The following is a 22,517-nucleotide window of genomic DNA, read 5'->3' as shown; positions in this document are numbered from 1 at the left end:
ACTCCGGCGCCAGCGGCGCGGCGAGCGCGCGCACGAGCCAACGGCCGCGCCGGGAGGCCGCGCACAGCGCCATGGCCGCAGCCGTCCCGCACCGCTAGCCGTCCCGGCCGGGCCCTGCCTAGCGCGCTCGGGAGGAAACAGAGCCGCGTCCGCTAGTTCCCCCTTTGCGGCGCGTCGTCCGGGAGGGGGGTGCGGGGTAACCGGCGGGACCTGATCGTGCTCGCTCAGCGGAGCGCACAGTCTCGCACAGCTGCCCGCGTCTCCTCCCTCGCGACGCCTTCCGCAGGACTCCCTCCCGCAGAAAGGTTGAATTCACCATCTCCCTAGCCCTTACTGAACGGGAGGAGGGGAACGATTGTGCGCCGGTCCCTCTTTCCGGGGGGTGGCGGCAGACGGACACACTTCACCGACGCGGAAGCGGCCATGGAGCAGCGGGCGCAGTCGGTGGAGCTGGTGGCGAGCCTGGCCGGGGTCACGCGGGAGCGGTTCTTGCGAGACATCTACCCTCGGGTACGGCTCTGTCCGCCCCTTCCTACCCCGCCGGTAGCGACTCCGGACCTGCGGGGTGCTGCCGGGCGAAGCGCAGAGCTTCTCTCGTCTCGGGCCCGGGGAGATACCTGAGCGACTTGAAGTCGCTCCCCCTGCCCGCGACCGCTCTGGGCGCCCGCGGCGGGGAGGCGGTAACGGCCGCTGCGGGCGCGCGGGGGTGGGTGAGGGGAGGCGGTAACGGCCGCTGCGGGCGCGCGCCAGCGGCGGGAAGGGTGTAACGGCCGCTGTGGGCGCGCGGGGCGGTAGCGGGCACTCTGTGCACTAGGGTGGGGGCTGTAGCGGGGCACAGGGGCAAGCACAACAGTTAATATTGCTGTGCACTAGTGCAGCTGTGGAAAGGTGTGAGAGTCATTCAGCCCTTGAGGAACTAGAACAACACGTGTTGGCGGAGAAAAGAAGAGCAGAGAGACTCTTCCTGCAGACATGGGGAGTCAAAGGTCCTTATCCAGCAGTAAAATCTAGTGCAGGCAAACCCCAGAGATCTCTGCAGAGACCTCTGCTACTCTCATGGAGAAGGACAATGAAATTAGGGTTCTGCCCCTTCCAAGGATTTTTTTTTTWTATATACCCATCTATTTTTTTATTTTATTCCCCACAGGGAGTTGCTAGCAAAAAAAATGTATTTTTAGATATCTTACTTAAAACYTGAGATAAATCTACTATCTTTTATGAAAATATGTTTTTCTGACAATGAGTAGTCAAGGTTACTTACAGAAAATAAAGCAGTTAATCAGAGAAGGATTCAACAAATGAAAGGAAATAATTTGGGTTAGCAGCCTGGTACTAAAGATAGTCAGTTTTGGTTTTGATATCTTTTATAGGGGGCACCATGATTCATTAAAATAACTGTTGGTTTAGGAGGAAGGAACTTCTGGTGGCTAACACCTTCTGATCTGCTGAATAACTCAAGCAGTTGATCTGTCTGTAACTTAATTTTCTTTAACGCTTGTTCAAAAACATGTGTGACTGCCATTTCTTTTTGTTATTACTGCTTCCTTTTTCTCCAAGGTCCTGATTCAAATTAAAAGAGTCTTTCTACATTTTTTTTGTGTACACTGAATCAAACCTATTCATGGTTGTCAGCATTACTGAGCCTTAAAAATGATTGGAAAGAGCTTCTTTCTTGAGAAGATACAGCACCACTGCAGCCCACAGTCTACACTTAAATGTATGGTCTTTTTTCTGTTTTCTGCTAGGCTCTGGCTAGAAGGACTAAACTATTCCTTAGCCTAGCTGGGTGCTTCAGTGGCTCCAGAATATACTGAGTATTAAAGCTGTCTTTACCTTTCCGTATCATTGCCTTTCCCACTATGGAAGAGCATGCAGTAAATAAAGAAACAGTCTCGTGATTTCCTGCATTTTGTTTCAACATTCTGCATTCTGATTCATGCAGTTGTTTAGTTGTAACTTTGTGCTGCAGGTCCTGTTATTCAGTTGAGTTGTTTGTGTGTACTTAGTCTGAAAAAATAATTCTGGATTTTTTCACTGGATGCTAAAATCATTTCACAATTTTTCGTTTGTTTGCTTCCTTAGCGAAAGCCAGTAGTGCTGAAAGGAATGGAACTGGGTACTTGCACAACCAAATGGACAGTAGATTACCTGAGCCAAGCAGAAGGATCTAAAGAAGTAAAGATTCATGTTTCTACAGTGCCGCAGATGGATTTCCTCAGTAAGAACTTTGCGTATAGGTACTTCATTCCAAGGCCTCTTGTATTTAAAGGCATGTGCCTTTAAAAATATAGTAAATCTGTTTGAGGGCAGGAGGGTGAAGATACTTGATTGTGAAAAATTGAAACTAAGTATCAGATTGCTGTCCTTGATTTCCTCCTCTTCCCTTCATTTCACAAATATCTTAATACCATAAATAAATGCTACAGGGTGAAAGGAGAGGCCAAAAAGGGCCTTAAAAATGATGTCATGGAGAAATGATATAAAGAGATTTTGACAGAGCAATCTTGGAGGAAAGTTGAGCCTGGCATTTGCTGGTATAAATAAGAAACTTGATACTAGATAGTATGCTATTTTGCTCTAATTATGTAGTGTCTTTTCAATGTTATTGAATGGTGCTAGTTTCTGACAAATAATGTGCCTGAATGTCTTTGAATGCTGGCATGTGGCAGGCGTGCTATTCCAGTGTGTTTACTCTAGAGGGATGTTACTAATTAAAAAACAAACTCTTTTCAAAGTTAGCATGTGCAGTCCTCAATATGTTCAAACTACTGGACACCACACGTTTCACCAACCCTTTAATCTTGATATGAGTCTTACAGACTCTTGGTCTCCTTCGAAGTTCCTCTCGTGTAGCTTGCCAAAACATTTCTTTAGAGTTCCTCTCATCTCAGTCATTGTGTTATTGTTCTTCAAGGGTAAATGCCTTTATTTTAATTGTCATTTGTTTTCCCTAAGTGGGAACAAGATGTGTTCAGTCTGTTAAAACTTTAAGAAAGCAGAAGCATGTGCTGTAAGCGTAAACAAACTACAACTCTTTGCAAGTGGGGGGGAAAAAAACACCATATAATCATGCTCATTTTATATTCTGCTCGCATGAACACTGAACCTTTGAACCTTTGAAATCAGATCATACTTGAATGATTTTGTCTTACCTCCATATTTCATTCCCTCACCCATTTTTTTTCTTATTATAAAATCTCTTACTGTGACATTCACAGACATACAGTTGATCAGGTGTGTTAGGTATATAGAGGTGCTGTGGTGGAGCTTGATTCTGGCAGGTGTTAAGAATTGAACACTTTCATCTACTTAACAAAAATTTAGAAAGTTTAGAGACTTTCCATAGCAAGTCTCCTGTTCTAATCTGAAGGGAGAGTAAGTAGATCTAGAAGAGTAGGGACACTGAAGACTTAACGTGCAGCTCCATGATTTTAGACTGATGTGAGTACCACGGCAGTCCCATTGTAAGTTGCATGATTCTATTCCCTTCTTTGTGTTGGTTTTTGCACTCATCCAACCACTCTGTGAGCTGGTGCAGAAATCTGAGTGKTTTTTTTCTGCTGTTTTAGCTTCGTGAGCAGGTTGAACATATGGTCAGATGAGCGCCAGTGCTAGTGCAAGGGAGATGAGATGACTAGGGAGGACAGCAAGGGCAGACTGGCAGTACCAGCTTGCATAAGTTTAAGCTGTAGTGGAAGTATACTCTCAGCTGATGATGTGATTTGGAGAGGTGTAAGGAACAAACAATTTCTGTTGCCTTCAGCAGGAAGTATAAATGGGCAGGATATAACAGTTCAACCCATAATTATTGTCATACTCTATTTATAGTGATTTAGTTTTTCTTTTGTCTTTTTCCTCTTAAGGTTCAACTTCCATTTATATACCTAAAAGCATTTTGGATCCCGTGGCTTCCCTTTAACCCAGCAACAGTTTTCCTGGTGCTGAGCTTTCCTGCAATTTTACAGAAATAGGCAAAAAACAAGCCTAAAAATCACATCCTTTTAGAAAAACAATCTGTCTAGTCAAGTACTGTCAGGTGTAGGTCAGAGTTTGAGTTTAATTTACTCTAAAGATCTTTCTTACTCTATGACTTAGACCATTGAGACCCTGTAAGCTCAGGGGGATCTTATYRATGTATATAAATACCTGATGGGGTGGTACAAAGAAAATGGAGCCAGACTCTTCTCAGGGGTGCATAGTGACAGGACAAGAGGCAATGGGCACAAATTGAAATACAGGAAATTAAGCATTACAAAAAACCCTTTTTACTGCAAGGGTTGTTGAACACTGGAACAGGTTGCCCAGAGAGGTTRTGGAGTCTCCATCCTTGGAGATATTCAAAACCTGACTGGGTGATCTGCTCTAGTTGACTCTGCTTTGAGCAGGTGGGTTGGGCTAGATGATCTCCAGAGGTCCCTTTCAACCTCAACAGTTACACGATTCTGTGACTCTGTTTGGATCTATAGTGGGACTATAAACTAGAGAGGTTTGTAAGTGTAGGATTTTTATCTTGTAGAACTCTTCAAACATTCACTGTGAACACTTGTTAGTCGCCGTGTTTAAAAAAAAAAAAAAAAAAAGGCAAGTTGCCTTTTTTGCTATACTAGTTATAGTAAGAGAGCTTATGATTTTAAACTCTGTATTTAGATCATGTCTTGTTACATTGATTATTATATGAATTTTGATGTTTCTATTTCAGAACTCTGCCTTTTGATATATTTGTACAGAGAGCAGCTGAAGTCAAACACACAGAGTACTTTCTCTCTGAGGTAATTTCTTTAGTGCCACAGTTTCTTCCATCAGTTATTCTGCCAGTATTTGGAGGGAAAAAGATGACTTGTAATTTAAGGTCTCACTCCAATAAAGCCCTTAAATTTAACTGTTTTGTGTGGCTTGGAGTCAGAGAAAAATAATCTTTCCTTGGAAATTGTTTTATGTGTATACAGTGTGGTTAACTTCAGTGGTCCTGTTTCTGTTACCAAAGATAGTTTATGTGAGCAAAAGTTCCAGCACCAAATTCAGAAATCAAACCTTGCTTTAAAATAAGTGTATAATTTAGGTGTTTTGCAAGAAAGTGTCATGAAGATATTTTAGAGTTTGACTGTATCTGCTATCAAAATACAAATACAGAAATATTTTAACATAATTGTTGAGGAGCATATGTGGGGCTACCTTTACAAAACAATGTTCAAAATACTGATTTTTCAGATAACTGTGACTAAGGAAGTGAACAGTTCYGAATGCAAACATGCATTTCATGCTTTATGTACATAGCAAGCAGTAAATTTTGAAGCCAATTGAAATGGCTTCCTGCCTCAGTGCTCTGAAGAGCTTAAGTTAAAAACCATGCTTGCTTTGAATCCATCCAGGAAAGAGCAATATGGAAGCAGCTGTCAGGTTGTGATTTTAAGTCTCTCCCACTTCACTCTTCTTCACTCTCAGTTAATCAACTTTTTTTTTTTTCTCTGCTGCTTATCTCAAGCAATGAGCAATAGTGGAAAGGCAGGATAGCAAAGTAGCTGAAGTTGTGAGTGCCACTTATTTGCACCATATTTTAACAAAGCCCTACATTAGATTAATGAGAAATCACAGGCTCTTTCTTTAAGTGTGCTTGTAACTTATATTTTGTATTTCTTTTTGTATTATGTTCAGGACGAAAAGTACTATTTGCGATCCCTGGGTGAAGATCCTAGAAAGGTGAGTTACCTCAGATTGCCGTTCTAATATTGTAAAGTAGCAGTTTAGGAATATTTTAAGAAGCCTGTTATCATCTGCTGACTGCGTAGTACAGGCATACAACTTGTTTATGGTCAGTTGGCCTATGAATGTGACCAGATTTAGGTCAGAATATTTAAACCTAAGTGTCTAAAACAAGGTGTTGTTATACAAGAACTTAGCCAGTTACTGAAGCCTTCACCTGCCATTCTSTAGCCATTGTTGTAAGGTAATATAAAGAGTTTTCTGATGATCTGTTGCTGCTTCAGTGCATTTTGTGGTAGTCATAGTTCARAGCAGCTTTCTGGCTGTTCTTATTGCTGGTGACTGAGTCAACGCTGAAAGGAGGATGACCATCTAAAAGCATTACTATTTCCAGCTGTTTGATGGTGCTGAATGTTCTGTGGCTGTGCCTGAAGTTCCTGCCCTGCGTTCCCTATGATGAGAAATGATTATCAGCTGCTTCCTTATTTTAGTTTGTGTATATGGTCCTCTAATGGTTATATCCTTTTTGATTCAGGATATTGCAGATATCAGAAAGCAGTTTCCTATTTTGGCAGAAGATATTCAGATTCCAGAGTATTTTGAAAAGGAACAGTTTTTCTCTAGTGTCTTCCGCATCAGTTCAGCAGGATTGCAGCTATGGACACACTATGATGTAGGTAACGCATGTGTTTATYGTTAAATGTTGCAGATAACATTGCAAGATTGAAGTACTAAGTAGCAAATCTCTGTTGACAAAGATCTGTTATGAGACACTTTGCATATTTTGAAACACTTAAATTGCATAACTTCCATGTAGTGGATTTTAAATAGAGGTATTTTGTGGGCATAATATCTTACTGATGTTATGTCTAATCCTGAAATTCCACACTTACAAGATTAAAAGTTGTTTGATTAATTCTTTACTCTTTTATTTTGAATTTCAGTTAAAAATCCAAAATAAAGTAACTTTTAACATTTTTGTCTTCAAGATTACCTTCATTTTTCATTCTGAAGATGAAACTGTTGATAATTTTACAGTGATTTGGACAGTCTGTTGCTGCAGCGCAATAGATTCCAGATAAGATTGCCTTCTAAGATCACACAATGTACTTTTGAATAAATTTGGTTGTAAGAAAAGTACTTTTTGTATTATAGTTGGGGAAAAATAAATCTTTATTGGTAAAAAGTCAGCAAAATGGAGTAGGATTAAAACTGAAAAAGAAAAGGAATTCCAAATGTATTCTGCATTATGTTTTTCTGTTTTATGTGTTTAAAGCATGGTGTGTCTTTGTGTTTTAAGATCGAGAATGTGATTCCTCTTTAAAGAAAACAAGATTTTTTGAAAGCAATTTTTTTCCATAAAGGCAGAAATTCTTAATTTTTTGGATGGGTTAATTCTATATGTGGACGCTCTTTCAGTTAATTCTTAACACATGAAGGTTTTAATACTTCATTTTTTGTGCTGATGATATTTTAGATTATTTGCAGACTATATATTCATTCTTAACTCTTGGCTGACATCTCTCTAACTATGCTCATTCCAGGTAATGGATAATTTCTTAATCCAGATAACAGGGAAAAAACGAGTTGTTTTGTATAGTCCTAAAGATGCACCGTATTTATATTTATCAGGTATGTATATTACATACATCTAGTTCTGAATTTGGTGACCATAGTTGCCTTTCCAGCTGACTAGTGCTGCACTGTAGGAAAAAAATCACTGACTGACAGTTTGGTGTAAAAGAAGTCACTTGCTGTCTTTACTCTGGTGCTGTTTGCTGTCAGTCAAAGCTAAGGAATTGTAGTGGGGCAGGTTAGGAAATTTGCAACGGAGCACTGCAGCCCACGTTCTCTGTCTGGTTGTGGTTCCACCACCTAGCTGTGGAGGAGTACAGTGCTCTGCCTGGATTTAAAATGGCATTTTAAATGTCAGAGGAAGTTTTCTTTAGTGTTAATAGGATTGCAGCTACAGCAGAAAAGTAGACAACAAAAGAATATGTCTCCTCAGTAACTGAGGAGTGCCATCAGATTTGCCTGGTTTTTAGAAGAGTTATAGAGCATTAAACCAGTATTATATGTGATTCAAGAACTGTCATTTCTAATAATTTGTTAATGCTTTATTACTGTTTGGGAGAGTAAGAATGTTTATTAATTGTTTTTGAAAACTTTCCTAAGGTACTAAATCAGAGGTGCTGGATGTGGATAATCCAGACTTTGAGAAATATCCCCTTTTTGTAAAAGCCAAGCGCTATGAATGTTACCTGGAAGCAGGAGATGTATTATTTATTCCAGGTAAGTAACCAATAGCTCTCACCCGTGTTTCAGTTTTTGAAGAGTTTGATTTGCAATTTCTCATTTCTAGGGACAATAATAGATCACTAAAGCATTTTTGCGTTTTAAGGAGGAGGATCTAAGAATGCTGGCAAAATTTGTCTGCTTTTTCAAGCTGTACTAACTGGCCTAATAAAAGGTACTATTACATCTACCTGTAGATGTTACCTTTCTCAGAATTACACTGTATGCTTCTAAATTTTTATCTTAAGAGACTAGGAATATAAAAATCAACTTGTGAAATCTGAAATTAGAAAAGTCAGGTCACAGAATTAATGACAGAATTTGAGTGAAGTAGCATTTCTGTTCTTCTGTAGCTCTGGCACTTAGTGTTACAGAACTGTGAGGCAAATGACTTGATGAGAATTATGGATGGAAGAGTAACCGGACCTTTTAGAAGTTTGTAATCACCTCTGGGGAATGGAAAGACAGGTCCTAATCATCTTTCTGCACAAGCAGCAATATTAAGCTGCTTCCTGTGTTAAGATAACAATTTGTGTGATCAGGGAAAGGTGTTTAAATTACTCCTACTTGTCATTACTAGTTCTTTTTTTTTTTTCATTCAACATGAGCTCATGACAGGTACTTACTCTGTTCATTTGCGTATTATTTGGGCATTATAAACAGGCCAGTAAACAAGAAGGCAGTAGCTTTTTAGGATGATTTAAAATAAATAGATTCTTAGGCTCAAACTTGTTGCTTAATTTTGAGCTTGTCATTGGTTTTCAAGAAACTTTTTGTTAAAGTTTGTGTACGTAACGTCAATGTCAGCATACATAATTTTCTTTTATGTACTACAGATACTCATTTGACTTTGTCCGTAGGTGTGCTGGTCCAAAGTTTGAAACACTTAATACACTAAGAACTACTGAGTGGTATAGAGATATTAGTCCAGAGAATGGTGTTAGCTTTGACAGTGTTCTAGGATATTTATCACTGGAAAAGGAGATGTTCTTTGAGAATTGAATGTGATTATTATTGAGAAGGTAGAAGCAGATCCTCTTCCTATCTGAAAGAAACTGCTTGTTCATTTTTCAGAATAGGCCTGATGTCATCAGTATATACAAGTAACTAAGCTGCCACAAGCAGTGTTCTGTCTTTCAGCTTAAAATTGAAATAGGGTAAATATTTTCGTAATAAATTTATTATGAAAATGTACTAGGTGAGGCAAAGATGTCTTTGCATTCTTACCACAATGGCAATGATTCAGATGCAAGCTTCATGACTTTACCATCAAATGGTTAGCAACTTTGCATGGGTGACCTGACTGATACTGGTGGTTTTCATTAAGGTTTGGACAATCTGTGCAAGGTAAGGGACTAATTCTATAAAAATACATACATGGATTTAGAGTAGGAGATGAATGAGGTGAACAAGGAACATGTCTCACTTTGATCTTACACACACTTATCAGTTTGCTTATGTTTGAGTATCACTTTAGACTTCAGTGATTGTTATTTTTGCATAAAGTTATGGATGGATGTAAACATCTTCAAGAACTTTTTAAGTTTGGTACAATGTGATCTTTTAGGGGAAATGATTTTCTATAAATTAACAAAAAAGAAGGTGGTTGAGGCTTTTCTTCAACTAGATATAGTTTGGCTGATTCTGATGCTTGTTATGAATCACATGGAAGTTTTATATAWAAATTTTCACTTTAGACATTTTTCTTTCTACAGCCTTGTGGTTCCATAATGTAATTTCTGAGGAATTTGGAGTGGGACTGAATGTCTTTTGGAAGCACCTTCCCTCTGAGTGCTATGATAAAAGTGACACTTATGGAAATAAAGATCCCACAGCCGCCTCTAGAGCTATGCAAATCTTGGACAGGGCCTTGAAAACACTTGAAGAACTGCCTGAGGAATACAGGGATTTTTATGCTCGGAGAATGGTGTTACGCATCCAAGAAAAAGCCTATAGGACTGATTATAAGTAAAATAACACTTTGCAAGTCACCAAAATCTGCTGAAATTAGAGAAGCATATGTTATATGGATACTACCCACATGTACATAAGTACACTTTCTATAAGACTAATAGAAACATTGTTGATAAACATTCACCTACAACAAAGTTTATCTTGTACATGTTTCTTCTTGTTTTTTTTCCACATGCAATGTGTAATCTGCTTGATCCAGAGATCTCTTTCTTACAGTGTATGTTTGCAGTCCTATGTTTGCAGTATCTGCACTCTTAACTCTTAACTTTTCTTGGAGTGTTTTGCTTAAATATTTCTGAATGAGAATTTTGACATGTGGGCTGGTCTGACAGAATGTATGCTTAGAAGTAACTGCACATCTTCCTGAATGCCACCTAGTTTACTAAAGCTTAACAAAGCCATAGTGGTCTCTGTGGAGGTCCAAGGGAGGGTTGGTGATGGTACTAACGGTCATTCTTTGTTTTCTGAGTAATAGCCTGGTGGTAAAGAAGGGGGGGGTAAGCTCCCTCTTGTGGTGAAACTGCAGAGCAGAGGCAGACATGAAGAAAAGCAAAGGTTAATCATTCAAGATTAAGTTTAGAGTTGTGCAGCCGCTTGGTCACAAGGTAAATGATCTACCATTTTCCTCGTTGGTTAAGGTGTTGAGCAGGAAACCTTGCTTGTCACAACCACTGCGGCTGCCCCAATACGGTCAGGGAGCATTGCTATTACTGCAGCTGTGCAGTATTTGCAACTGATGTACCCACAAATCCAACAGGCTACAGTTGTAGAATCTGAATGGAAGTTCTTCGTAATGTTGGAGTAGATGCAGAATCTGTTGGGAGCAGTATTTGAGATGCATTATGTTGCCATATGAAAGGGGGTCTTTCAAGGTGGAGCCCATTGCCGATGGTTGCTTTTTGACAGATTGTGGTGCTTACAGAAGTCTTGTAAGAGTAAAGATGGGCATCTCACAAATAAGGTTGTCATAGTCCATTTGAAATCTCTGTGTTGTTATGATTTGTGCTGCTTGGAGAACACACAATCTCAGCAGTATTTACCTGTCATTTAGGTCAGTCTGCTGCTTCCAGCAGTGTTTTTGGAGAACTGTAACTTGTCGAAAGCTGTTAGACTGAATAGCTATGTTGTGTTAATAAAGCGCTGAAAAATGTCGTTCTCCAGAGGAGCAGGGGCTTGCAACACTGTGCAAATTATTCTTCTAAACCTATTCTTGGCAGTTTAACACAGTGAAAATAGTCTGCTGCCATGTGAGTGGGCATCACGCCACCTTAATGAATAGGCATGAATGTAACCAGCCAAGCGATCCTGATGGGCATCATTGTACGTTCCGAGGGCAGAATTTAAATCTGGGAACACAAATAGGTCTCTCGAAATTTCTTCTGTGGTTAAAGGATTGCTTGTGCGTACTGCAGAGACAGGATCTGTGAGCCTGAGTGTTAGGCTGGGGAAGCATCCTGGCTTTGTCAGATAGGTAATGTAGAGGGCCTCCTATGAATTGTTTTGCAGAGGTGTACAGAGCATATTCTTTCGGTGCTAAGAGTAAATGGGGAGGCTCAGGGAGCCTGCAGGGCTGCACAGAACTGCATTCGAGCATTGTGCCTGCGTGGCTTTCTCTGTTAACTCTGACCACTGGCAGCTTCTCATTATGCTAGCACAGAGGAAGTACTGTGCTGATCCCTCATTCTGCCATTTCTTGATCCTTCATTCCCAAAGGAGGAGGCACTAGCTTAGTGTTCTCAAGTGTCGTTCCCCCACCGTCACCACCACCCTCCCCCAACACTTAGCTATAAATAAGGAAAAGCTTTATGGAGCAGCAATCAGTGTATGAGTGATCTGCCTGTGTCTCTGCTTGTGAGAAGTGCCTGCTGTGCTCCAGAGGGAGAGGAAAGTGGAAGCCATTTGGGATACTTGGGGACAGGAGAAAGTAGAAGAAGGAAAATCCTGTGGAACAAATGCATTTCGGTGCTGTGCGACCTGTTGGTGACATTAAGATTTTTCAATATTACTTGTTCCATAGCATGTATATAAAAAGCATAAATAAGATCCCAGGTTGCACCTGCCAACCCACAAGTATTCAGAATGTTGTTCTGAATATTTTTCAATCTCCTTTTTTGAAAGAGAGAGTATTAAACACCTTAGACCAAATGAAGCCCTTGCATTGCTCAGTTGCAGTTAAGTGTTGAGGTAGCCCAGTAGGAAAGCTGCCAGTAGGAAAGACTAGTGTGAAGTTTGGGTTGGAAAGTGTATCTGGGTGGGAGGAAGAAGGTCACACTGAATGAATTAATCTGTAAGCCAAGTGTTGTAGGAATGCACCTATTTGCTTTTCACATCACCAGCTTTAAAATAAGGCCTTTATTTCATTTTTATATGACAGCAAATTAGGGCATCTCACTGTAGTTGGTGATAACCCAACCCTTTTCATGCTCCCCTTCTAGTGTCCTATGGGAAAACTCTGCAATAATACTTGTTCCCTCTCCATGGCCCTTTTGGTTTTCAAATTCTCTGAGAAGACTGTCAGCAAGCCTACTAGAGGTGATGTAAATGCATCTTTTAGAAAGAGCAATAAAAAGTATTCCATGAAGGTCAGTGAGAAGAACAGCATAGTTTTTTTGKTTTTTTTTGTCAGTGCCACTCTGGTTTCACTTTGAACCAGTCTCTTCAATTTTTCATTTAATAACTTTTATAAAACACGTTCTGAAATGCTATTAAAGAAGCAAGCAAGCAAACAAACAAGTTTTAAACTGTATTTTCTTAACTTGAGCATAACGTTATTAGCTATAAAAATCTTGAAGTTACTATGTAAAAAATTAATTGGCCCTTTCATACCGCTGTGCAACATGGTGTGGAAMTGGAGTAGCACAGTAATGAATGAATGGTGAAATCATTAAAAGATTGACTTTGAGCTAACACAGTGAGAGAATAGTAGCCACATTTAATCCATTACTAGAATAACACAAGGTTAGAGACACTGATGTTCTGTGGGAGTTTGTCCTTTAGAGATGTAAAGCAAAACGCGATCACAACAGGAGAAAACAGATGAAGTTGTGGGAACAGGTATAAAAAAAATAAATGCTGACAGTCTTGCTTCAAACAGTATATTCAATAGAGCAGTTAGGTGATGTAGACTGTCCAGGACAGAAAGCTGAGTTAAGATATCATTAAATATCGACAGTATCTGAAATCAGTAGTTTAAACTTGGCTAGCCCCCAGCTTTTTATTACTGGTGACTGATGCTTTTAAAATGTAATCAAGTTCATTGCAAACCAACATCTGGAAAGAATTCAGCATTTATTCTTGGTCGAGTGAAATACAAAGGACAAGCTGATTTCAGAAGATGTATGTTTTATATTTTTCTTAGCATGGTTGCTGTGGAAAGAAATCAAAGGAAAACACTGATGTCAAAATATTCTCCTGTCAAACTCTTAAACAGGCCATCAAAAATCTGTCCATCAAAGAGTACTGAGCTGGCCAAACGGTATGAAAAAAATGAAGTAAATATCTCTGGCAATTGAGTATCTAAAAGATATAAAAATATTAATCCCATATGTGTATCTCTTTTTAGTGTATTTTAATGGCTTGTTGACCAAATAGAGAGAGAATGCCAAGAAACACAAGTGCAGTTCAACATTCAGAGAATATTCACATTGTTGAATACACATTAATGTGAGTGCTGAAGATTGATGCACCCTGATGTGTTTCTCTCCAGGAACTCCTTAGCTTAAATTCTTAATATAGGCATCAAGTTAAATGACTAATGCGAAGGGATTTGAGTTGGTCATGAAGCATCAGAATATATCTGCAATACCTTTTAAATATGCAGGATGAAAATACTTGGTTTGTTCATGCTGATAGTCCCACAATGAGACTACTAATTCTACTAAGACAAGGATGATTTTACTGAGAGTAGAGGTTATATTACATATGGCATGATCCCAATATACTTTACAGTTTCTGAAACCTATGTAGACTTGATTCTTTTTTCCTCTGGCCAAAATGTGTTTACCCAAATCTGAGATTTTTAGATGTTTCCATGCAGAAAACGCAAGTGTTGAAAGATGTATGTTCAGAGATAGCAACTTTTACAAGACAATCTGYGGAAACTACTATCAGACTTAGGAACCAAAATTCCAGTATTAGTAAAAGAAGAGATGAAATCTTAATTCTTTTAAACACTTGTGTAAGTTTGCAGTACAAGTTGCATGTTAAGTTTTCCTATTTTGTTTGGGTCAGACTCTAGGACTGGGGATAGATTCTGATCTCCATATGTGGTGATTCCTGAGAGCAATGAGACCAGCTTACTTCCTTTTTAATCATTCGGATATGGTCCTAGTCAACATTTCTAAGAGCAGATTAAAAACATTAAAAGAACTGCTCAACCATATAAAATGTGCTGCTCTGCGTGTTTGGACAAAAATGTTCAGAGGCTATTGCTTGCAGTACTAAGGCAGATCATAGTAATGGACATTTTTTGCTGTGAAAGCATTTTTACTTCAAATGTCAAGCAATATATGAATTGCTTAAAACTTCCATCATACAAACTCAGTGCATTTCTCATGATGACAAATGGGAAAAAAGAACTATGCAGGTAGTCTGTAAGGGATGCAATAGTTTGATCTGACGCCCATGCATTGAATTCCTCGGAGGGTAAACTGGTGCGAGGGATGTGAAGAACCTTGTTTTGCTCTTCTCCAACATTGGTATGTCTCTTGACTGTTTTCTGTATCTTGCAGTAACGCTTTCATTAGAAACAACTCAGCTCTGAAGTGCCAAGGAAAGGAGGGAAGGGAAGGGAAGCTAACAGTCTTGATGGAGTGTCAGCAAAAGGCCTGCTGAAAGAAGCAAAATCTATTCTAAACCTTGAAGTGATGCATTTGGCTTTTCAAATACATGAGATGTCTATTCACATGAAGAAAAAGCAGATGAGAATATATTTTTCCCTTTTGTTTTAATGGATGCTTTTCAGGTCACTTGCTTAAATAGAATTTGACACTTCCTGGGTTTTCTTAGAAACAAACTTAATTAAGCCCTAATAACAGGAAATGACTACAAAGTCATCACTGCTTTATAACCCAGGCTTGGCTATGTGCATAATGACTGCCTCAATTAGTTTCTCATCGTGACTCTTAGTGATGTGGAATAGCCACTACTGGGTAAGTATTATGTATAGGTAACATAGCTATTATATTGCTAATACTGAGTAAGTTTTTATCAGCGGGAAGAGTGAATTATGCTATTCTAATACTGTTTCTGACCAGATGAATTCTAGCTGTATGTCTAGCACTGGGAGAAGCRCAGTGCCTGGCTCTGCCACATAGGTATTAGATGATCTTTGACATTTTGCTTAATGACTTTGTATTATTTTACTCAAGTTAAAGACACTCACCTYGCATCTTAAATCAATTAACAAAGTTAAGAGATCAGTAAGACAAACAAAGCCATCGGAAGTAACTTTTTCTTTCAATCTGCCATCCTTATAAAAATGAAATATCATTGTAAAATTAAAAGGATTCTGAAGAAGTCAACTCCAAAGGTGATTTGAAGAAGCTCTCTTGTGGATTGCAGTCTGAGGCACCCACCTCTGCTTTTGTACTGTACAGGGGCACCAGACAATTCAGGTGTCTGCTGTGGGTTCTGTGAGGCAGCGATGTAGCTAAAAGGCTGGTACACAACAGCACATACAAATGCCAAAATTCTTTTGTACTATCCTTTAACTTCTCTGTCTCAGCTCATCAGAAAATAAGGATAGTATTTCTTACATTACCTAGAGACTGGCACAAGTGGGTATGTTAATGTTAAGGATTGTAAGGCTCTTGGCTGCTATAGTAAGGGGAATCAAAGAACTGGTCTACACAGGTTTTATGCTGATGCAACTATGTTGGTTTCTAACTTAGCATTAAGTCAATGTGCTACACAGTGAGTAATGTTATACTGTATTAGAACAAATATAGCACTATAACTTATTTCAGTATTATCAAGACACAGTGTCACAAAAACCATAGTCAGTACTACAGAATGATATATTAGTTATGCCAGCACAATATGTAAACTGATTAAAAAAATACAAACCCTGTTGACTTGTCCCATGACTTTTCCAATACCATGAAACATGTGCCTCTTACCTTTCCAGTGTTTTTCATCACTGTTATTGCAGAATTACATTTGCAAAGCAGTTTAAATTACCTGGATATAAAATGCTATGTAAGTCCAAATTAGTTTTATAACTTTATGAAGTCTTTTCAAAGTGACCATATRGAAGAGGATTACCATCAAAAGTATGAAATAAAATAAGTCAAGGCTACTTGATAGGGATGAGAGACATAGACACTAACACAGATGAGAAGGAGAAAAGTAATTATCTTCTCACCAAGTTGGAGAATTTAACTTTACCCAGGTCTTTCGTGCTGTGTTCCTACATGRTGTCAGATATGTCCAATCATCTTTTTAACAGAGAGCTTTCAGTTATTTTGCTTATTTCATGGGTGCCCACTTTGAGACCCTAGAACCAGATCTCAAGAAATAGTGAATATACACTGTTCCATCTGTGCACTGAGCATATGGAATAAGGCCTTGTGTAATTTAAAATAAGCAGAGTAAATGAATGGTTTTACTTTGATCTCAGTACTTCAACTTCCCACCTGTATAGGAGAACAAATATTTATCTGCAGAGATGTCAAAGTAACTGTTAGATTAGAAAAGACAACACTATGAGAAGCACTGGACGAGGGAAGAAAAAAGGTGACATTTTCTTTCTGCAACTCAAAAAGGATCTGTTGGGAAAACTTAAGAACATGATCATGTATTGCTTTTATCTGTGAATATCCACAATTGTAACATCCTAACTCCTGACTGACTGAGCAGTCGTATTTAAAATAAGATCTATGAACATTTAAATACACAGCAMTCTTATCTTTATCAGCAATAATGCTAATTGAGCAATCTAGAACAGCTCACCATAAAGTGCTAGCGCTAATGTAATGGAGGCAACAGGACATTATCAGGGTGAGGACAAAAAAGATTGTTCTTTTCAGCAACATGTTAAGGCTTGTATCCGTAATCACCTTTCAAAATTAGTGTCTGATACTGATTTATGCAGCAGCAGTTACAAAGATGTGATTATGTTAGACATAGACAGGAAGAAGGTTAACTAAGTTACTAGTATTTAAGATAAACACAAAGTAGTATCATTTAAGTTATATGGACTGGACAATTTCACAGAAAGCCTTGTTTTAAAGGGATTTTTAATAGATGCAGCTTAAAACATTTTAGCATTTATCAAGACAGAGAAGTTGACATTTTTTGTATGAAGAATGACTCGTCTAACATACAAGAAACAAGCATGTAATATAAAGTATACCAGCTAATACATACCAGCTTGTACTAAGGACACAAAGTGTAATGTTGCTTACTCCGTTCCAAAACAGAATAGTGTCTTGCACTAAACTGCTGTAATGGCATGAGAACAGGAATTCACCTCACCTAACTGTAGGCACTAACATCTAAGTTTATTATAAAACTGCCTTTATAGATAAGGGAAAGAAACAGGCATCTACAAACTATGATCCCTTTCACCCTTACAGAAATGTTCACACCTTTGCTTACTTCATGCCAGCTTTCCCTCACAGGCAAGATCCCAGTAAGCTGTTTTATGATGGTACATAAATACAAAGCCTGCCTTGAAAAAAAGCTGCTATGAAATAGGTGTTTGATTTTTTTTTTAAACCTAGGTCTCCACAAACACCCACTAAAGCATAATTCACAAACCTTAACTGCACATTCCTAGTTTAACAATTTTACATTCATGTTGGAGTGTTTTCACCCATTTGAAATAGTATTTTCTACATTGTCTGCATATTTTATTTTTAGCATGCATTGTAGTGAATGACAGAGGCACATTCCAACACAGTACTACAACTGTTTAGAGAATAAAAAACCAACCAGTTTTCCCTCTGAAACATCAAGTCTTACAACAAGATTAGTTTTACAAGAAAGTGCTTATTCTTCAAAGTAATGCAGCAAAACTTGAGCTGATTTTATTTAACATCTATTGTAAACCACCTTCATCAAATAGGTTATTAATGTTTTCATAGAAGAGCCATCCAGAAACCTTTGAAGACAATGTCAATATTTTAATAGCTATTTTCAAAAGCTTGCAACAACCTACTCCTACTGTTTTGGCTGGCACTGAGTTGTTTTGATATTGGTCTATGAGGTGCATTATTATTGGATAGGGCAAATTTTAGTGTTGCTCTGGTTAATTTTGAGAATACTGAAACTGAACTGACAGGGAGCAAGATCAGAGGGTTTTTTTTTGTTTGTTTGTTTGTTTTTTTTTAAGTTTAACAGTGGATAATTAAAGATATTTCAAGCAATTTATAGACTCTCTATTAAAAACACTGTGTTAGGTGACCCACATTTCCTTTACAGAAAGGAGTCTTGGCATCCATTGCATGTGTTATCAAAAGGACCAAAGAAGGGAAATACCCCTCCTTGAAACACATAAGCTGTTTTAAGTCCATTAAGAAGGCAATCAATAAATAGGGTTGAACAGTCTCCAAGAGTTTAGTAAAAGCAGCTAGAACTATATTTCAGATTCTTTCATAAAATTGCAGTTAGTTTGCATGTTGCACTTTTCTCCATCATTTAAAATAATCTCTACTTTTGAACAGATAGTTACATTAATCTAATTATTATTAGCTACAAAATTCACTTTCACATTGTAAAAGCTATTTTTTGCATGCTCATTTCTTTCTATCACCCTTCATACTTTTATGTTGAGCATAAAAAAAAGGATTTTAAGAGTTCAGTGGGCTTTTCTCATTCTTCAGTGATCACTAACATGCGCACATCCTCTGCAAGAGTTGTGAAAATACTGTCTCCAGTGAACCTTGGAAGTTTTAATGATGCCAACAGAGGAAAGATGACCCAGATCCATCCTTTCACAGTATAAAAGTAACAGGAAGCTAGAAGCAGGGAAAAGGTGTTGCTAAGCAATCAAACATCGGAACAAAGCTGAATAAAATGCTTTTTTTTCCAGACTAGAGCTATATTTGTCACACTGTTTTGCTAACTTCTGTTTTTCTATTCTTTCAGGAAATCCAAAACCATTAAGCTACTGGTTTATCATTAATAGCTGCAGTTGTCTTTAAGAGTGATTCTCTAAGATTTGTTTGTAGATAAAAGGAAAAACAACAGTAGAAAAGTTCCAGTRTTTCCCTTTTGTGTTCACCTTGCAGTAATTTTATTTTTGAAGTACATTCAGGATTTGGGCCTGAACTAGATGACATCATCTGTATCTGATTTGTCTGGCTTTGTATTTCATTAGAGTTTTTTTTTTTCTGTATAAAATATTATGCTCTGAAAACAGATTTTTGGGTGGCTCTAGAAGCAACTACTACAATACATTTAAAGGCGATCAGAGTTCTACAAACTGAAGCATTTTGAAACAGCTACAGTCAACATATTCTAAAACATTTTATGTAGCTTGTAATATGTCATGTACTTATGGCTTGATTTAGATGAACACCAATGCTGCAGTTTACGAAAAAAACCCTCACCAGTTTCAGAACAGAAGGGATAAACACACCTCAAATTGCAAATACATGTATTACTTCCAGTCCTTATAGAAGTTAGTCAAAGCAAGAGCAGGGTACGTTGAAACAGCAATAAACTACACCCTTATGAATATTCTTGGTCACTTCACATAGCTATGTCAAAATTTTCAAGTCCCAGATAAAAAGGCTAGTCACTATCAGATACTAAGCAATGAGTTAATGAAATTTTATAGCCACAGAAAAAGCAAAGTTTTCATAGGGAAGAAAAACAAATTGGCACTATTATTCCAAAAGTATTTGTGACTTTCTTTCAACAGAAGAAATGTTACAAAACTGGAAGATTAAGTTATCTAATTAAAGCACTTTTCAACAACGTATAACTAAGATTGCTCCAAAAATCATCATTTTCTCTAAGCCAAAAAAATAATGTTGTAACTGTTACTGTCAAAGACCAAATTTTTGAGCCCTGGAAACTTGTAAATAGAAGTATCCAGACACTTGAAGATCTTCAGTACTTTTAAACTCCCATTAAAGGCAGTATATTACTTTGGACATCCAGGGCTAAAAATTTTGCCAACAGTTTGAGATTAAATGTTCACACAGTTCTTCATAACAAATTTGCCAGGAATCAAATGACATAATCTGCTCTAGATATGGGATTTCCCCCACCCCCTTTTTAAGCCACTGAAATTTATATACAGTATCTACTAGGAACACACGACTGATTTAATATTACTCTTCAGAGAGTGTCTGCTCAAAGTTGTAAATCAAGATTTACAGTGTCAAAAGTGCTTTTGCAATGAATACAGAGATATATACAGTCTCAAAATACTTCATGAACTCTGAAATGGTTATCTAAGGAGGGAACTTCATCTGCAAAATGTAGTTGATCATCTATTTCTACACCCAGTTCTTCAAGTATCTGTACAAATTTCTCATGCTCTCTCCCAATCCATGATCTCATTGTATCAAACACTTGGTACGGTGTAACATGAGCATGAACTTCAATCCCTGTCTGTGCAAGTTCTTTCAGCACTTCAGGGTAAGTAACCCAAGTATTGCTTCCTCCAGAGTGACCACCATCCAACCAGTAAATTGCTTTTATGTTTTTTAAGAAGGCATCTGTATTCTTGTCTTTTTTAGCTTCCTTCAGCTCATAGAGCAGCTGGTTCAAAACCACACAACCTTTACTGAAGCCAATCAAAGTAAATGACACTGCACCTACAGCAGACGGTATAATGAAGTTCATAGCAGAGTTATTAGAATATTCACAGTCTCTCTCTCCTTCAGTGGATGAACAGCCGTTTGTTGTAGGACCAGACTGCGGCTGTGATTTACAAGCAGCTATCTTTGCATCCTTGTTGAAACCATACGTGCTCTTCTGAGACAACAGCATGTTCTGAGYGAGTCTGAATGCATTAACTAGCAACGCATGAAGATGCTTGAAAGCTCCAAAGTCGGTGCTGTGCTCTGGTGCTCCAAACATGTTGCTTGCCACAAAGTTGTCATAACAACTGAATTTGTGCAGGTGCATTCGAGAACACTTTACAACCCAAATAAAGCTATTAGGAAATCGGTGAGCAAGTATGGTAGCAACATTTTCAAAACTCCATTGCTCCCACTGAAAGTTTTCTGGGTGGCATGACATGATGTCATGATAGTTCTGAAAAATTAAAAAATAGAAAAGATGCATTAGAACATTGTGAAAATACTTAAACTCTGTCTAGCGTGTGTGTGTGTGTATATATATGTGTAGATACATACACACACCATACACATGTATATTCATAAGGGCGGGCTGTGGCTGACTAACAGAGAAACATTCCACATTACAGAGGTGCTTGCTTGCTAGGCTCCCAGAACAGGAAACAATTTCTTTAATTTACTGGCATATTTAGACTACTTATTCTGCCTTAATAATTTTATCACATAAAACCACCACAATAAAAATAAGCACATGGAGGTGCTTGTCATTTCTTGTTGACTTCACTCCAAGGGAAGAGGAAAGTATTATTCAGCTTAATACARCATAAATACATCATTTTACTGCATTTTCTCCATCTGCAGAAATACCGATTGTTTTATTACAAACAATAGACTTAAGACTTCAGTAATTAGTTTTCTTTTATGCACAGAAAAATATTTCCCTCTCATTCAGCTGTAGGGAGTCTGTACTCCTCTTGCTCACATCCATATTGGACATAGGCAGAAAAAAATTAATCTCCGAATCATTAATGATCCTCACCTCTGAATTCATTAAGGCACAGAATATTAGTTAATGTCTTTTACTAAGGACAATGTAGGCTCTTGATAACCATACCCAGGAATAGTAATTAAAAGGTTTTTTTAGACCATCATAATCCTTAAAACAAAAATCCACCAAGTTCTGCATTTTTAGGTTACCGAAAAGGGAAGCCTTTTCCTTCGAACAAAAAGCACACTGCCCCTGCTTCTGAGGGGCGCCGGCTTTGACCCTGCCTGCCTGCCTGCTCAGAGCAGTAAGGCTAGCGCCCCGAGCCGCGCTCAGAGCCTCGGGAGCGCAGCGGCCGCGGGGCTGCGCCCATCCGCTCCCCCGCGCGGCAGCCAGCGCCAAGCCCTCCGCGGAAGCCTTGCCATTTTATCACCTTCTCGCCCTGGACTGTCTTCGACACGCTCTAAGTTCTGCCGCCCCCACCGGGAGCGACGATGCGCGCTACTGCTCCAAAGCACGGCTCCGCCGCAAGCGCACGCCGCCCGTTTCAGCCGCCAGGAGCGGCCGAGCCCCCGGGCCCCCCCGTCACGGCGGCCACAGCGGGCGCAAGAGATGCCTCCCCCGCCGCCGAGCTGCTCTGGGCGCGGCCCCGGGCCGCCGCGTACCTGCACGTCCCCCGGGAAGTAGACGACGTGGTGCTGCGGCGGCTCCGGGCCGCGCCGCGCCGGCGGCAGCAGCAGCAGCAGCTCGTTGGCCCGGTGCGCCTCGGCGCCCGGCACCTCGGGCAGCCGCAGCCACGGCGGGCT

At 39.1% G+C, this 22,517-nt stretch overlaps 2 protein-coding genes across 4 annotated transcripts; one reads left to right on the top strand and one right to left on the bottom strand.

Moving 5' to 3' along the window:
• Positions 1–80: 80 nt before the first annotated feature.
• TYW5 (tRNA-yW synthesizing protein 5) lies at positions 81–16,039 on the top strand. 2 transcript variants are annotated; one of them, XR_003254689.1, is made up of 10 exons: positions 81–510; positions 2,083–2,237; positions 4,700–4,769; positions 5,653–5,697; positions 6,236–6,373; positions 7,245–7,332; positions 7,876–7,992; positions 8,102–8,170; positions 9,711–13,444; positions 14,700–16,039. XR_003254689.1 is itself a non-coding variant. In XM_026072432.1 (8 exons), the coding sequence occupies exons 1-8, from the start codon at positions 424–426 to the stop codon at positions 9,965–9,967; spliced, it is 957 nt and encodes a 318-aa protein (XP_025928217.1). In that variant the 5' UTR covers positions 85–423; the 3' UTR covers positions 9,968–10,115. The 2 variants fall into 2 exon arrangements, 1 of the variants encoding a protein (XP_025928217.1); XM_026072432.1 differs by lacking the exons at positions 8,102–8,170; positions 14,700–16,039 and having other exon boundaries at positions 85–510; positions 9,711–10,115.
• Positions 16,040–17,188: 1,149 nt separating this feature from the next.
• On the bottom strand, positions 17,189–22,487 carry CUNH2orf69 (chromosome unknown C2orf69 homolog). Of its 2 annotated transcripts, none has more exons than XM_026072434.1 (2): positions 22,377–22,487; positions 17,189–21,183 (listed from the first exon to the last, which is right to left on the bottom strand). In XM_026072434.1, exon 2 carries the CDS (start codon positions 21,166–21,168, stop codon positions 20,344–20,346), a length of 825 nt encoding a protein of 274 aa, XP_025928219.1. In that variant the 5' UTR covers positions 21,169–21,183; positions 22,377–22,487; the 3' UTR covers positions 17,189–20,343. The 2 variants fall into 2 exon arrangements, with proteins under 2 accessions (XP_025928219.1, XP_025928218.1); XM_026072433.1 differs by lacking the exon at positions 22,377–22,487 and adding an exon at positions 22,145–22,308.
• Positions 22,488–22,517: the final 30 nt, after the last annotated feature.

The sequence above is a fragment of the Apteryx rowi genome, unplaced genomic scaffold, assembly GCF_003343035.1.
Source record: "Apteryx rowi isolate R43461 unplaced genomic scaffold, aptRow1 scaffold_342, whole genome shotgun sequence".
NCBI lineage: Eukaryota > Metazoa > Chordata > Aves > Apterygiformes > Apterygidae > Apteryx > Apteryx rowi.
Note: the sequence above shows the minus strand (reverse complement) of the source record. Positions and strands in the feature narration are given on the sequence as shown.